This window comes from Astatotilapia calliptera, chromosome 10 (assembly GCF_964374335.1).
Source record: "Astatotilapia calliptera chromosome 10, fAstCal68.1, whole genome shotgun sequence".
NCBI lineage: Eukaryota > Metazoa > Chordata > Actinopteri > Cichliformes > Cichlidae > Astatotilapia > Astatotilapia calliptera.
Window position 1 is genome coordinate 14,963,583 of NC_137431.1, and position 16,114 is coordinate 14,979,696.

The window sequence follows — 16,114 nt, forward strand, 5'->3', positions numbered from 1 at the left end:
ATTTACATTTACTCTGAGTTGAGTCAAATGATTAATAGCATCCTGGAAATTCTGTAGCATTGCATCAGTGTACCGTCCTTTCTTTACAATTATTTTCATCCCAAATATTTCCCAATAATGTAAATGAATAACTTCACAGTAGTGAGAAACAAGCAAGTTTCATTAGCACTACAATAAGTTGCCAGGCACAAGTACTCTATGCCAACAGATGATTTAAGATAATCATATATATAGTGACATCCTATGGGGAAACAGTGCAACTGCAGTTAGTCAGTGAGAAATCTGACAAAAAGGTGCAGCCAGCATGTTTTAGTATTAACCTACTAACTCCTCACTGACTGATTGTCAGGGGAGAAAACGTCACAACAAGTTCTGACCAATCTACTATACAGATAAATATAGTACTATATAGACAGATAAATCTGCTGGTCGGCCATGAGTTTTACAGAAAAGGATGCGGGACAAGTCTTCTAATAGAGTACTAGGTTCTACAATTGTCTTGAAAAGACCAAGCTGCATGTCCTCGGGTTGTCTGCATTGACATGTATGCTCTCTGCCAGGTTCAGCTGGGACATGGGGATTAATTTAAGATAAATTTTCTTTAAAAACCCAGTAATGAACCATGCCCGTGGCCAAATATATAAAGCAAGTTTATTTAATCCAGATAAAAATCAAGTCTCCTTCATTATCATATGAAGGTAGTTGTATATAATGATCCTCATGCTTCATTTAACATCAGCTTGGCAGATCTCCACAGGCTGCCATAGGAGCTCCAAGTCTAGGCAAACTGCACAGTCATATCCCACAATAGCTATCTATGAAATACTGTAGACAAGAAAATGACATAAAAATAAACTCAAGACAAAGGTCCATAAATCCCCAGGTTAGTGCTTTACTATTGAAATAAAGCACAACTGTGTTATTCTCCTTTCCCTTAGCTTTTAATCTCCATTTGCCATCATAGTAAGGTTAATTCTGCTAAGAAGAAAATTAGAGAGGTTTTTATTTAGTCAAAATATAAAAAAAATAAAAATAAAAAAAAAAACCAAACTCAAAAATCACATTTTCTTTTCTTTTTTGTTAACTTTTTGAGCATAGACCAGCACATTTTTCACATCACAAAATCTCTTGATGAGGATCAGTGTATCATTGCTAGCTATGGGCCTTTTAAACATTTATTTCTATGAGGGAATTTACTTTTGCCGGTCTATATTAAAGCATTACATTCAACAAAATGCCAGCAGCTGAAGTTACAGACAAGATTAATGTGAGATCAATGGCAATTAGTTTCTCTTTTTTGTCTGTTTTAAATGTATCTCTTTTTATGTGTTTTTTTGTTCAAGAAAACAAAGGTACACATCCCTGTTCAGTTTCTTTTGGTTAAAGGGTTGAATAGAGAGCTCACCCGTGGCCTCGCTCATTACCAGCAGGCCCTGTTAGTATTTACAGCATCACGGTGGGTTGACCTCACACCTCACAACCATTCAGAGTTAGAAAATAAACACGGCTGCACCGGGCCCCGCAAGGGAGCCATTTCCTCTGAAAAGACACACAGGGTTTTGTGGCTTAACTCAACTTTTTTGTTGGTTTGTTGCAATGACGTGGGATAAGGAAGGAGAATCCAAACACTAATTAGGAAATGAGGAACATCGTCCTTCCCTTCTTGAATGCTCTTTCTGGGATCTTTTTATTTCTGATCGGTCAACCATGCACAATCATCCACCTGCTACTTCTAAATGATGGGTCCTTTTTTTATTATTTTTGTTTGGATTCACCCTAAAAGAATTTAAATGAGTTTTCAAATATTTGCACTGTGTTCCCAACAACATGGAAAACACCACTAAGCCGCTAGGGAGGAGAATTGTGTTTGGCAATGTGTTCTTTCATAAATAAAAGTCATTTCACTAACTGAAAAGAAAGAAAATGTACATTTTGCTTTAAGACTTACACTAAGAAACTCATCTTTTCTTCCACTGTTACTGAATAAAGAGCATTTTTAAAATGAAAATAAACTGAATGAAAGGATGCTACATATGGCATCTTAACGTTTACAGCTTTACTGTGCAAAAAGACAACATCAGAAGTCAGTTTCAACATCAAACCAAACACTTCCCCCAAAACTAAATGTGCAGACCTGTGTGAACAGGTGATCACTGCTTTAAAAAACCAAATGTTTAGTCGCTGCATAGCCTGATGCTAAGCTCAAAGCCAAAGAAGAAACATCAACTTCTTTTTGGGTTGAGCTTCTTTAAACATATTGCTCTTTTGCCCTTCATTTGACTGCGAAACCTTCGGAATCACTGGTTCCAAATTGTTTAACATGCCTTACGGAAAGTTTAGCAACATTTAGACTTCTACTCATAAGATAAAAGTACAACTCAGTGATTTGGAGATATTTTTAAATGAGTAAAAAACATATAGTTTTAAAATGTTAAGTATTAAAAACATTGGAGTTAAGCTAGCAACAATAGCCTCTTCATTCAATCCACTAAAGGAGCCGTTTCTTTGAAGGGCAAGCCAAGAGAAACAATTCTGTCAGAAGGTCTATAAAAGGCCGTTTCTGAAAGGACGAGGAGTTCTGGGAAATAATAGAAAAGCAAATGTTGAGAAATGAGAGCTTAGAAGACTTGAATTTTTTATAGAATGTCTAAGGATAGTATTAAATGCAATTCCCTGGGGAGAATGTGAAAACAAAGGCAGGCAGAGGGGGTATCGGCTGAGGTCAAATTGTGTCAACCTGAGTTACGTTCAGATGACTGCACTGAAGCTGACCTGTGTGCCAAGTATTAGACTCCACCGGCCGGTTGAAAAAGCCCGCTTGCATTTCAGCTCCTTGATGTCAGTATATCTCCAGTGGGCCATGTGCCTTCACTTGACAGCCTCCTGGTTTGACGACATTATTTTTCACAGCCGCCCATCGGTGAAAGCATTTGCAGCAATGTGCAATGGCAAATTTGTGATCTGGCAACAAATTAGGGCATTCATAAATCCTGACAAGAATTCCAGTATTCACACTGGTCTGTGATGGTGAAGAACAGTGCTATAGGTAGCACACTGAAGGAGATAGCTTTTAGAATAATGTTTCTGTAAAAGTTGTTCATGTTATGTAAAAATTAGCCTTTCATATATATTTTTAAAGTGTTATATGTTTTTTCACCACTGAAATGAGTATTGCAAGTAAAGCTCTAGCTCAGAGTTATTTCCTGGCAGTGCAAACCATCCCAATCAGCAGGGAATGAAAAACAGCAGATAATATGATTAAATGAAATGCTGGAATGCTGGTTACTTTTAACATAAAAATAATAACCACTGTTGGTTTCATATGCAATAAATCATCATCATTTAAATCCTCATTTATTTTCAGTTATGGTACATAGTTAACTGCAAACCTCCGGTCTGTTCGCTCAGTTAACAGATTACTGAAGCAGTGAATCTTGCAGCTCATCACAATGTTATTCAACAAGGCGTTGGTGTGTTGCTACAATAGGATGTCTGCCAGAAAGTATATTCAGTTGTAATATAAATAAGGAAACATATGCAGAATGTCGAAACAATTTTCACTCAGGGATTGTAACAATTTAACTGCCCATACCTGATTAATGTGATGGTTATTAACAAAGGGTCCACTTTCAGCTGCTTCACTGCCATCTTGGCCTAGGTGAGGGCTGTTTGCTTAAATGCCTGGCAGGAGTTTCAGTGACAATAAAGCACAGCTCTAACTGAGCACAAATTTAGTAGGAGTGCAGCTCCCAATTTGCCGGCTGCATTGCTAAGCTAGCCTGAAAATTAGCCTGGGCAAAGACTAAAAACCGGGGTGGGGGGCTGCAAGGAATGTACATGTATAAGTGACTTCTGTAATTATTTGCATTTATGTGTAAATGTGAGGTGTTTTTTATCTTGACTACATAATTCAAACCAATATGCTGTAGGTTACAGCAAGTACTGTATGCTAACCACTGTCTTAAGGTTACCGTACTACTGTTGTGATGTGGCGCTATATAAATGGCACTGAAATGAACTGAGTCTACTTCAACTTCATGACTTCAACAATAGCTAATCAAGTCAGGAGCTAACAAACCTAGGCCTTATAAATTAAAAAGTACTGGTGCTGTGTTATTGTAGCTTTCTAAAACAGCAGATAATACTGGACATAAAAAAGGGATTTAGAAATGCCGCAGCAATAATGCATGATACATAATCATGGTGAATGACAAAATTTAGCATATATTTTAAGTATGAAAAGGCACACAGTGTGAAACGAAAAGCCCCCACAGGGGACTTCAGCATCTTTCCTTTGTGTGTAGTTTAAACTCACGGCTCATATTCGGGTTTTTGCGTTATGGGTTCAGTAACCCAGTAAATGCAACATTAGAAAATAAATCATGTGTAAAGGGCCTATGTGGGTACTTTCAATGCCCATAATCTTTCTATAAGTTGTGCCAATATGAAAACCAAACAGCTTTTGGACCTATGTACTGAAACCAAAAGCGATACACTGTAGCTGTTTAGTGCACATACATTGTACACCTATATTACCAGTATCAGAAGTTTACATAAAAAAGGTGTGGACAAAGAATTAAGAGACTTACTGTAATGGATTATGTAAAATCATTTTGATGTGATGAAATAAGAAAAAGACTCTTACTTCAAATTATGCATGTTTCCAAAAAACAACAGAACACCAGAGTTTAAAAAGAAACCTAAAAATTGGCTGAAGCATAAGGATACCACTCCACCTAATGAAGCTCAATTCATTTAGTTAGGTATCCACCTTGTGGTAAATAGGTGGTATTGCACCATTTTACAGGTCGCGCGTATTTTGCTCAACTTTATAGCCACAAAAAGCCATAGAGTTGGAACTGTTACCTAACCATTGTGTGATATGATGCAAGACTGTGACCTTGCAACATATTTTGGTCTTTAAATCTAAACATGCATTCAAAAATAAATCAAATTAAATCATCTAAACATGCCAGCATCATACCTCAATATTTTTTTCACTCAGTCTGAAAGAGAAGTGGGCGTTTTACGTGTCTACTTGACACTTCACTTCACTTCAAGCTTCACTGCAAACGCACCCAACTGTAACTAAAGTTTACCTGTCTAAACTTATCATCAATTAAAACTTCTTCGTCACTTTCTCCTCTTTATATCTTTATTACAACCTAAATGCACAGAACTCTGAGCCCTCGCGTGCCTCGTGAGTTCTGCATTGATGGTGGACCTGTTTTTTTCTCCATGCTGCACTTCATGGCCTCCTCTACTTAGCAGATATATTGTTCTTCCTACCACCCCCCCACACACGATGAGATTCCTTGGCGCACACAGTCACACAGGCTTTTAGACACTCATTAGCTCTTACTAATACAATAAGCGTCACCTTCCATTACATGGTGCTCGGCTGGATATCAGGATTGGAAACCCACCAAATCTCCACACAAGCGGTGCTACCCCCTCAAGCATGGCATTGTCTTTCAACCACAATGTCAGATTGTTGTCTCTTTTCTCTTTAACCAGTGTCTTAAGTGTAAACATATACACTTAATGTAGATAAGTGCACATACTGACACCTTTCTCCGACACACACACCATCTCATGGATGCTCTTTGAAGGAGTGGCTAAACTGACACACATTCTTGCATTGTGTGGATCCTCACATCAACTTTGGGGTTTGTTTCAGAGCAGGCAGCTGTTTAAAAATCCACCGTGCCCCCACCCTATTCAAGCCTGTTGTCTCGCTTTCGAACAGCACATGTAGAGGTGTAAGAAAATCTTAATTAAGACTCCTAATTCTCCGTGCTGTCGCCCGACCACGGCTGTGGACTCACGTGAACCCTTCTGCACGCAGCGTGAGGATAGACGTCGTTGGACCAGGTTGGCAGTTTTGTTCTATCATCTGTACTCTTCAAACTTCAACCAGGATTAACAGATACTTATTAAAATCTATTTAATAAAGTTCTCATAATAATATAATTGTGTAGCTTGTTGCAAACTTTCAATATAAAAACACTACTATGTAGCAAAAAAATTTCAAAAGACCTAATAGCAAGTAGTTTTTCATTTTTGAGGTAAGGTGTAAATTGAATAAACATGATTATAATAAAAGAAAAGTTTTCATGTTTTTTAATAGTGTCATTTTTCCTGTAAACAACAAACTTGTCTAGAGTCTGGCCTTTTCATCAGGAATCTAATTTGTTAACATAACAGTTAACACGCACATGTTAATGAATTTTCCTCATTATACTGAGAGGCTACAGTATGCCGTATGTCACCGCACAGATATATAATGTGTAGTGACAAGTGCTTGCCACTGTAAAGGTGATTTCAGCTCTGGGTTTTGTATGTCGCTCTTGGGTCTGAGGCTTCTCCCTCTGAGCAGTGGCAAAGGGCATGTGATCCTCGGCGTGCAGCAGATGCCCTGAAGAAGACTTGCAGCAGATGAGTTGAAAATGAGCGTGACATGTGTTAAACAGGCGAAGCCCCGCAACGCTGACGTTTGACAAGATGATGGGCGTAGGCAATTATTATTGTCTCCGCTTAAAAAGCAGTCAATATTCAGGGCTGCAGTCTTTGAAAGCAAAAGTCATAATACAAATCAGCTTGAACAGATTTTCATTACTAATTGAGGTGCCTGAATGGAATATGATCAGGCTTAAACAGGCAAGAACCAGATTTTGAAAGTCTTAAAAGCCCGAGGGTCCATAATGGTGATTTTAAGGAAATTGATATAAAACGACCGCTAAAATGATTTCAGTGACATCCTTACATGTAGGTGTCAGCGACTATGAGTTCTTTCTTTACACACTTGTAGTCATCTGCACGCCCTAACAGACCTCCGACCTCAGTCCTTCCTGCCCGACAAAAGTACCAATGATGGTGCGTTAGCCATGGGGTGGAACATGCCAAGGGGGCGCTCCACTCCACCCCCTTCCCTCTACCCACCCTCCAGAACCATTTGGACCACAGGGAATGGGTTAATCACATTAGAGGCCCAGAAGAGAGATGGGAAGTAGACAGTACCGTGACAGCCGGGGTAGCACTGGCACGACTAATCCCGTTAGGCCGAGGAAAAAGGGGGACGCCATCGCGCCTACGAGGCTGAGAAAGAGAAAAACATTTTCCCAGGAATGAGTTCACCTGTATGGTAACACGGCGAAGTTGGCCTGTTGATGCCTATTAGAAGAAACAATCGCACTTGGCACATACAAATGTTTTTTTTCATGCTGGGCACCACTTTATTGTCAGTGCCTGAAAAAAAATCAGCAGCAGACAGTGGCATCGCATGAGATCCTCTTTCATGCCACAGTGAAGCCCCCCCTTTCAACCCACTGCTATCTGTCTGCCAAACAGTGAGAAGATGGGGAGGGGTGCTGTAAGAAGGATAGAGCCTATTTCATCTGCCATTGTAAGTGCACCCGAGTTCAACCTTAATGTAAACCTTTGCAGGCAGGATATGAATAGGATGCTCTCTATAAAAATATATCCTGCTGGGTAATCCGGCAGATGGCCACAGCAGCGGACACTACAAGGGAGGGTGTAGCCACTGCAGGGGTAAACGGGGAACGTCCGTTCAGCAGCCACTCTTCAGACTGGGAGATGTGGAATCAAGATTCTTAACTCCCCTTGGCAACGCTGGGAAACAGAGCCGTCAGTTTAGATCCATCAAGTTTCTACTTAATCTCACCCACCATTTTTTTTCTCTCCAGTTTCTCCTTTTTTTTTTTGTATCTTCTCCCTTTGTTGTGGGGATTAAGCCAAGTGGTAAAACAGTGATTTAATGATCTTTCCATGGCTATGTGCACCACTTAAACCATGAGACAAACAAGCTGAGGCATTCTAAGAGTCACCCCCTCTGAAGGCGGCTGTTCAGGAACTGTGAGGCTTTTGATACAGCTTTAAGCTCTGGCTGATTATTTTTCCCACTGCGGTGTGATGTGCTGTGCTCTGCTATGGGAAAATTGAAGTTTTTGTGTTTTGTGAAGGCCCATTGTAAACAGGATAAGAAGAAAACAGTTGGATAATTTAATGATAGCTTTATAATGATAAGGTATGGTAAATTGTAATGATTTCTTTAAGCACAAAAGAAGCAGTGCTGTTAAACTTCAGCATCGCCATTGCAAAGCATAAGAAAAATACATAAATATTGCAAATATTTTTTTTTACAGTTGGACAAGGCAAAAGGGGGTCCAACCCAGTACTAGCCAGGTGTACCTAATACAGTAGTTGATGAGTGCAGCTCAAAACTGTTTACAAGTATCTTAATCTTTATCTGTCATATTTATTAAGACATTGAGCCCACCACTATGTAAAGACTAAAAACTACATTTTCCAACTCAAGAAATGATGCATTTAAATGTTCCAATATTATGCCACACCAGGAAATTATTTCTTCACCTGTGAGTGCCTTGTCTATTACTTTTCATGTATTACCTCTTCAAATTCATTCTCCAAACTCACATGGTGCAGAGCACTGAATATATCTGTTTGAGAGGTACAAACTACATGGGAAAAAGTACATACTGACCAATGTCTTTTTATCTTATTCAGAATATGAAAGAAACTTCGCTTTCCTTTAAGAAAACTCACACATTAAGGATTACTACAAAAAAAAATCATTTAATTGTGGTAAATTATATATCAATACTTCTGATACAGTTTGTGTTTGTGTCTGTGTGTGCTTGTATATGTGTCTGTGTGTGTGTCTGTTACTCATTTACTGAGAAATAACTGCCAAGGCATTGGCAGTGACCAGCAGAGAGTAGGACTAGAAAGCCATAATAGGGCGACAAATATCAGAGGAGAGGCAGTCTGTGTGTAATGGATGATGGAGGTGTGAGTGTTTAGGGCAGTGTGCAATAAGTGGGTAAGCTGGTGGTTGGCTACATTGGGGGACACCAGTAGGGTCAATGATGATGATAATGGGGAGGGTAAGCACTCTATTGAGGTTAATACTTCTGAGCTGGCTAAGAGATTATGCCATTGTGAAAAATATTTAAGACCTCACCGATTTTACACCGCTAAGAAAGTCAGAAAGAGAGAAGACAGTTTTCAAACTACACATTAATATGAAAAACTGTAGCCATGACCAAGCTGCAAGTGAGCTGACATTCAGACACAAATGGCTGATCATTAAGTAATAATGATTTTAGATGGCAACATTCAGGTTATTGAGGAGTCAGTATGACCCCTGCTGTAATTAGAACATCAGCTGTAACTGCTGCTTTATTACAACCCTAATTCCAAAAATGTTGGGAAGGCTGTGTAAATAAAAACAGAATGCAGGGATTTTGAAATGTCATACACCCATATTTTATTTACAGTAGAATATAGAAAACATCAAACTGTTAAAATGTACAATTTTAAAAAAGAAATGGCTATTTTTTTTAAATTTTATGGCAGTGACATATCTCAAAAAAGTTGGGAAGGGGCACGTTTACCACTGAGAAGAATCCCCTCTTCTTCTAAGAACAATCGTCTGCAAACTGAGGAGACCAGTTGTTGGACTTTTAGGGCGGGAGTGTTGCCCCGTTGTCTGATTTAGGATTCCAGCTGCTTTTTATTACCACTTACGTGTCATTATCATCCCAACTTTTCCGAGACGTTTTGCTGCCATCAAATAGAAAATTTCATTAAATACTAAAATACTAAATACTAAAAGTTTTCTATGTTTTACCATAAATAAAATGTTGGTCTGTGAGACTTGCAAATCATTCCATTCTGTTTTTATTTACATTTTACACATCCTCCCCAGTTTTTTAGACCTGAAGTTGTGATTATCACACAATCCCTGTGAAAACATGGACTCAGACAGGTGTAACAAGTAGAGCATTTGTACTTATTTTTAATCTGAGTCCTCGGCGAAGAGGTGGGAACGGAAGTCCTCCATCAAGGTGATGACCTCATCAACAACTTCAATCTTCTTCTTGACCGGGAAACATCTGGGCATGAGCTTTCGTCCATACTATAAGATTTTAAAGGTGGAGCCTTAACCATCAGTAGGATATAACTTGCTATGAGATTTTTTTTCTAAGCTAACTAAAATTGATTTGTTGGTAGAGCATTGAGAGGCTAAGTGTCTTTATTTCTCAAAGCTAGAGGTAACATTTCTCAATTGTAAGAAGAGCATTCTGTGTGTTTGTGTTGAGCTGCATTTTTACAGATGTTCCCCCTAACATCACACAACAACCACTTATATATGTGGCACACTGACTTAATGCAAGTACAGAATGTATTTAATGTTGTATGAATCTATGTTAAATGACTCACTGTTTTCTTGGCTTCATCCAGCGATCTCTGAATGCACTCCTTCATCCTTTCTCTGTGTTGCTCCATCTCCAGTTTAAGTTTTTCCTCTCGCTGTCTGGAGTGTGTAACAACATGTAATAAGAGAGGTAGTTATACAGTATACTGGATTTTTGTCAATGCACCAAAGACAGGAATTAAAATATAAACATAAACAAAACCCATTTTTATCTTTCTGGATTGTTAAATAAAAACTGGAGATTAAGGAGGTGGATAAAATTTACTATTCACAAGTTAGCCCTGTTTACTAAACATCTGCGTTCAGTGAGACAAACCTGCTCCTCTTCTCGCTGTCCTTGATGTTCCTCAGTGTTTTCAGCACGTCCTCTGGGATGCTCTCAACTTGCTGGAACAGCAGAGATATATGGTGCTCAAAACCAGTCAGCATCTCCAAAGTGGTGAGTTGGGTCGGCCGTTCATCGACGCATGAGGAATACACCTTTGCCACCTTAATCGCCAAATCATTCAACATAATATCCTGTATGTAAGACAGTTGTAGAAGATGAGAGAAAAAAAGGTTCCCCAAGGCTGCTTTGATTTCAAATAGGATGATATATTAAAAAAGTCGAGCATAAAGTACACTCTGCATCATTACCTGGTCCTCTGTCTTTATTGATTCATGGAGACGAACACTCTTTTTAAGCATGGCCATTCTCTTCTTTTTGATGTCAACTCTCTCCTTCATATCTTCTACATGCATGTTTAGCTGCTCTTCTTCCTCTTTCCTTGACACAAAGAAGAGTTTATCTATCTATCTATCTATCTATCTATCTATCTATCTATCTATCTATCTATCTATCTATCTATCTATCTATCTATCTATCTATCTATCTATCTATCTATCTATCCTTGGTGCTTTCCTTTTGCTTGGTTAGCAGACATAGCAGCAGTCACATAAATTGTAAGTTCAAAAAGCAACCAACCGCTGTCACGAGAGATCTGCAAGATACTGTGAGGACTTCTTCACAAAAGCCAAAATTCATGCTGTGTACACCTGGCTTTGAAAGAACTGTTAGAAAAACCGCGATTCTCACATTTTCTTTATGGTGACCTCGAAAGTGTGCTCCATTTTCTTATCCATCCTGGTGATGTTGTGAATCAGAGACAGGTTCTGGTCAGTCAGCTCTGACAGCAGGACGATTACCTCCAGGGGATCGAAGTTATATAGTTCCAGCTTGTCCTGCAGGGAAAGGTAAGTGAGCACTGTAAATAAAGCCTCCTGATGAAAATGGCTGTTGCTTTAATGATCTTTGGTTTTAGACTCACTAACTCTGACCTCATAGATTGTGTTGTTTCCATTCAGCTGGGAATTCTTCACCCTGAAATGAAATAGATTTTAAGATCATAGTTTTAAAAAGTTTTATTCTGCTGGAACTCCTACCACCTTCTTTGCTGTTGTTGCATTGCTCCCTGTTGCTCTGATAACATCACAGATTAAATTATCCAACAAAACTAAAACTAATCAAACTAACTAATCAAATTAAATGACCTGAGAATTGATAGAAAAGAACCAACTGGTGATAGTGTGTGTGTGCTTTCTTACACGGCATCACTGTGGTTTGAGAACAGTGTAGACTCACTGGTGGGAGGCAGCACTCTATCTGGAGTGGAATCCAGATCTTTCTCCAAGCCTGTGTTAAAGTTCATACTTACAGATCAGATGTATGTGAGCTTCTATGCCAGCAGTTATAATGCATTCAATAGTAACTCAGACACGGTTTATTTTTTAATAAAAGGCTGGTCTCCTATTTAAGAAACCCACACCAGTCTGACCCGTATCCATTTAATGTTGTTTTCCTACCATCTGGTCTGTCTGGCAAGCCTTTGGTTGTTAAAGTCGCTGCTTTCTGGGCTTCCTGCCACTCGGGAGGAGAAAGCTTGAACAGAACTCTCCTGTACCTCTTATATTCATTCAGAACCTTCTCAATCTTGGCAACTTCACTATAAAGAAGAAAGCTTTAGCATGCTACTTATTCCAAATTTGTCACTTTCTTTTACAGATCTATGCATTAAACCGATGCGTACCGCATTTAAGTGACATGCATGATATTCCTATTGTTAGCCATACCTTTTTAATATTGCTGTTTCATCGGTGACCTTCTCAATCTTATCATTCATTTCCTGTATGGAGCTACTTGAGTTTTTCAACCTGCTAAAAAAGCAGTTTTACAGTTATTACAACAGAAAATTATATTTAAATCAACCCATCCCCTATTCAAAACAATATTTATATCAAAATATCCCATTTTGATATGGGGAATTTTCTGATGCTTACAGATTTTGGGCATCCATAACTTTCTTCTCGACAGAGGTGAGGAATTCTTTCAAAAAGCAATCTTCAAATGCCTTGAAATCTTCAAGTCTTTGTACTACATACTTCTGTGCAGTCATGGCCTTTGCGGTCGTCTTAATCTTTGAACTGATCACCTTATCATCAAACTGGATTATTTAACAACATAAGATTAACATACTGTAAATTTGTCATAATTAAAAGACAGAAAAGCTTTGATGGCTGTTTTCTAACAGAAAACGCATTTATTAAAGAAATAATGAAATATGCTAGACTTTATGTGCATACAATTGAAAAAATAGTTCCAGATTTTAGGAAATATAAATCAAGGAAGAGATAACGCTTAAGAGCCAATACGTCCTTCTTTTTTAACAAACAAAATTTGATTTTATTTCCCCCGCTTCCAGTCTCTCCAGGCTGTAGCGAAATCCTAAGTAAGGCTAATCCCAAACATCTTTTCATTCAAATTAAAAGTTTGTCAGATTAAAATCTCTATAGCTTCATTTAAGAGCAGGATATTTGTACTTTTGCTCACATGAATTTTGAAATAATCTCGACCTCAGGATTAGTCCTTACAATTGAGGGATTCTTCTTGGGTCTAGAAAAACAAGCTAAACATTTTAATAGAAGTAGAACAATGTGCAAAAGTTTTGAGCCACCCCTCAAACAGAAATTAGTTTCAATGATTTTTGAAATATGCAACCATAGTTGTACAATTATAAGAACTAATGTAAGAGAAAATAATAGTGTCTGTATCTCTATCTAATTTTGATGGGCTTATGATGGACCTCTAAAGTTTTCTTTTCTTTTGTTTAATGCAACTGCTGATTTTGCAAAAACTATGCCTTAGACCCTTTAATTACATTACCTTTAGCTGCGCATTCTTCTCTGACATGAGGATCCAGTTCTCACTGCTGTCTCTCTTAGAAATGTCTAAGCAAAGAGAATAAGTCATGTCAACACTAGAGAGCAATCCTTCAAACCAAATGTAACCTTTAAAACACTGCATTCTGCTCTTTCTTCACCCACCTTGATTAACCTCAGACGTTGACATGCCTGTGAGGTCTTGAGTAGGGAGAGATGTGTTTTTCCTCTTCTCCCTTTCCTCCTGCTCTTTCAACAGCTGACCTATCACCTCATTTGTGGACATGCTTTGTCTGTCCTGCACTGAAGACAGTCAAAACAAACCCTAAAAATAGTTTTCAATACAGTGCTTTGAAACAGTTTTTGTGTATGTGTGTGTGTATTTTTCACACTTGCATGTTTCACATCGTTAAAGAAATGCTGCTGATCAAAAGGAACTCAAAGGCTCGTCTCAAATTTACCAAAAAGCATTCCCCAAGAATTTTGTGAAAATATTCTGTTGACTGATGAGACAAATTAAAAGGTTTTGGAAGGTCTAATTCTTGTTACACCTGGGATAAAAACAAAAACATCATACCAACAGCCAAACATGGTGCTGGTTAAGTGTGATGGTCTGGGGAAGAAGCATGGACCATGGATTCATACACAGTGATTTCAAAGACTCGTTGACAGTTATTCCTAACATGTGACTGCAGTTCTTGCTGCCAAAGCTGGTACAATCAGTTATTAGGTTTGGGCGGCAATTATTTAGATTATTTAGATTTAGATAGTATTTTTTTCAAAATAAATTAATTCATCATGTAAAAACTGAATTTTATATTTATGTGGATTATCTTTGCCCAGTATTCAAATTTATTTGATGTTCTGAAACATTAAAGTGTGACACATATGACACAGGAAAAGAAATTAAAGAGTGGGCAAATATTTTTTCACAACATTGGAGTTAAGTGCTATATTTACATTTTACAATTTCACAACACTTTTTTTTTTAACAAATAAGGTCCAGATTTCTAAACAAGTACATATTTCATCCAATGAAATGACACTACAAATATCACCAAAACTTTGTGAAAAACTAGCAATTAATTTTTACATATGATTTAGGTGCTTACCTGGCTGTAGTGGCGAAGACGTCTCTTAGCTTGATGCTAGATTCGCTGTTGTTCTTACAAACAGACGTTTAAAGTCAGGTTTAGCCGCAGTTTCTTCAGACTACAAACAGCAACCATATAACAACACACTAATTCATAACAAAAGAAAAACACTGACTGCCCTACTGAAACGTGATGTTGTCATTCTTATCATTTTGTAATTCCACCAAAATCTTAAACTGGAACTAGCGTTAGCTTAGCTTACTTAACCCTCTGTGTAAGTAGAACTGCTAGCTTATTGACACCGTAGTAGAAGTTAGCCTTTATGCTAACTTGTTGATAACACTTTTTATGCATACTTTAATTTAAAACAAGGTGAATTCAGAAATCAAATAAATTACCAAATACATAAAAACTCAATGACTGCACCCTCTGAACATACTCTTTCTCTTTATCATATGGATAGGAACACTGGAGCTTCAAACTGAGATGTTTAAGATTAAAAGTAACAGACGACTGTCCTGGTTGCTGTTGCCTTGTTTTTCTTCTTCTTTGTGACTATTGTTTAAGACTGAGGAAGTGGACAGTGTTTAGAGGAACTGTGTAAAAAAAAACTGCAAGAAATGTTTTAAATTTTCTGATGTTTAGATGCAAATGTTAGTTCCATGTGCAAAAGATGATTAAAAAATAAATAAACGCTCATAACAGTTTCTCATATTTTATGTATTCTTCAGATTATTTACAGTAACGTGCAAAAGTCTTGAGCCACAGCAACTGAAACATGGGGTAACATAAATGGTTTTCAAACTGAGTTTGTATGAGTCTAACAAGCTTGGACGACAATATTTGGTATGACCACTTGTGTTTTTGAATATTGCCTGAAAGATAGAAAGATAAAAATGTTAAGTTGTCTGGTTCATCCCTTGAGCTGGGTGTCATGTTATGCTTGAATGATTCATAGATCACTGGTAAGTGGCATAACAAATAAAGAGAGAAAGAAATAAACAAACCAAAATCCCCTTTAATTAGTCAGATACAAAGACTGTAAAAAAAATGCAACTGGTGTCAAAAAAAAGAGAAGAAGAAAACTTTGAAAGACCTTCAGAAAACCTGGGGAACTATTGCTAAAGAGCTTCTTTTTTTAATTAAAAAAAAGTCTGACTCCTTGGAATCAAAACCAAAAAAGAAAGAGATGGGTGGCTCAAAATCATATATTACTGTGCATTTGAGTGGCTATGACTAATAAATACAGCAAAAAAAAAAGTATACCATTATATTAATGTAATCAGAATGTTTACAGCATGAGACAATGAGGCAATACATGAGAATCGTTATTTTGTAGTGCAGACCCAGAAAGAATTAGACCAACACCAAGGAGAGCTGCAACCCCCAAACTTCTATTAGCCCCAAAACTCAAATAAAAAAAGCATTCAGGGCAAGTGTTGGGATATGTCACAGTGAACGAGCCTGGATACTCATATTTCCTTTTATTTCAAAAGGAAATATTTATCATGTAAAGAGTGGCAATGCTACCCTCAGACTACTCTTCCGTAAAAGACTCTACAGG

The 16,114-nt window shown here is 37.8% G+C and overlaps 1 protein-coding gene across 4 annotated transcripts; it reads right to left on the reverse strand.

Moving 5' to 3' along the window:
• Positions 1-8,018: 8,018 nt before the first annotated feature.
• On the reverse strand, positions 8,019-15,142 carry LOC113030730 (cilia- and flagella-associated protein 100-like). 4 transcript variants are annotated; one of them, XM_026182413.2, is made up of 14 exons: positions 14,990-15,142; positions 14,569-14,621; positions 13,622-13,759; positions 13,461-13,525; positions 12,578-12,729; positions 12,371-12,454; positions 12,104-12,243; positions 11,846-11,933; positions 11,579-11,621; positions 11,337-11,482; positions 10,898-11,027; positions 10,578-10,780; positions 10,267-10,360; positions 8,019-9,961 (listed from the first exon to the last, which is right to left on the reverse strand). In XM_026182413.2, exons 3-14 carry the CDS (start codon positions 13,740-13,742, stop codon positions 9,842-9,844), a joined length of 1,386 nt encoding a protein of 461 aa, XP_026038198.2. In that variant the 5' UTR covers positions 13,743-13,759; positions 14,569-14,621; positions 14,990-15,142; the 3' UTR covers positions 8,019-9,841. The 4 variants fall into 4 exon arrangements, with proteins under 4 accessions (XP_026038198.2, XP_026038194.2, XP_026038195.2 ...); XM_026182409.2 differs by having other exon boundaries at positions 12,578-12,741; positions 14,990-15,141; XM_026182410.2 differs by having other exon boundaries at positions 12,578-12,741; positions 14,569-14,668; positions 14,990-15,136.
• Between the last annotated feature and the right edge of the window lie 972 nt (positions 15,143-16,114).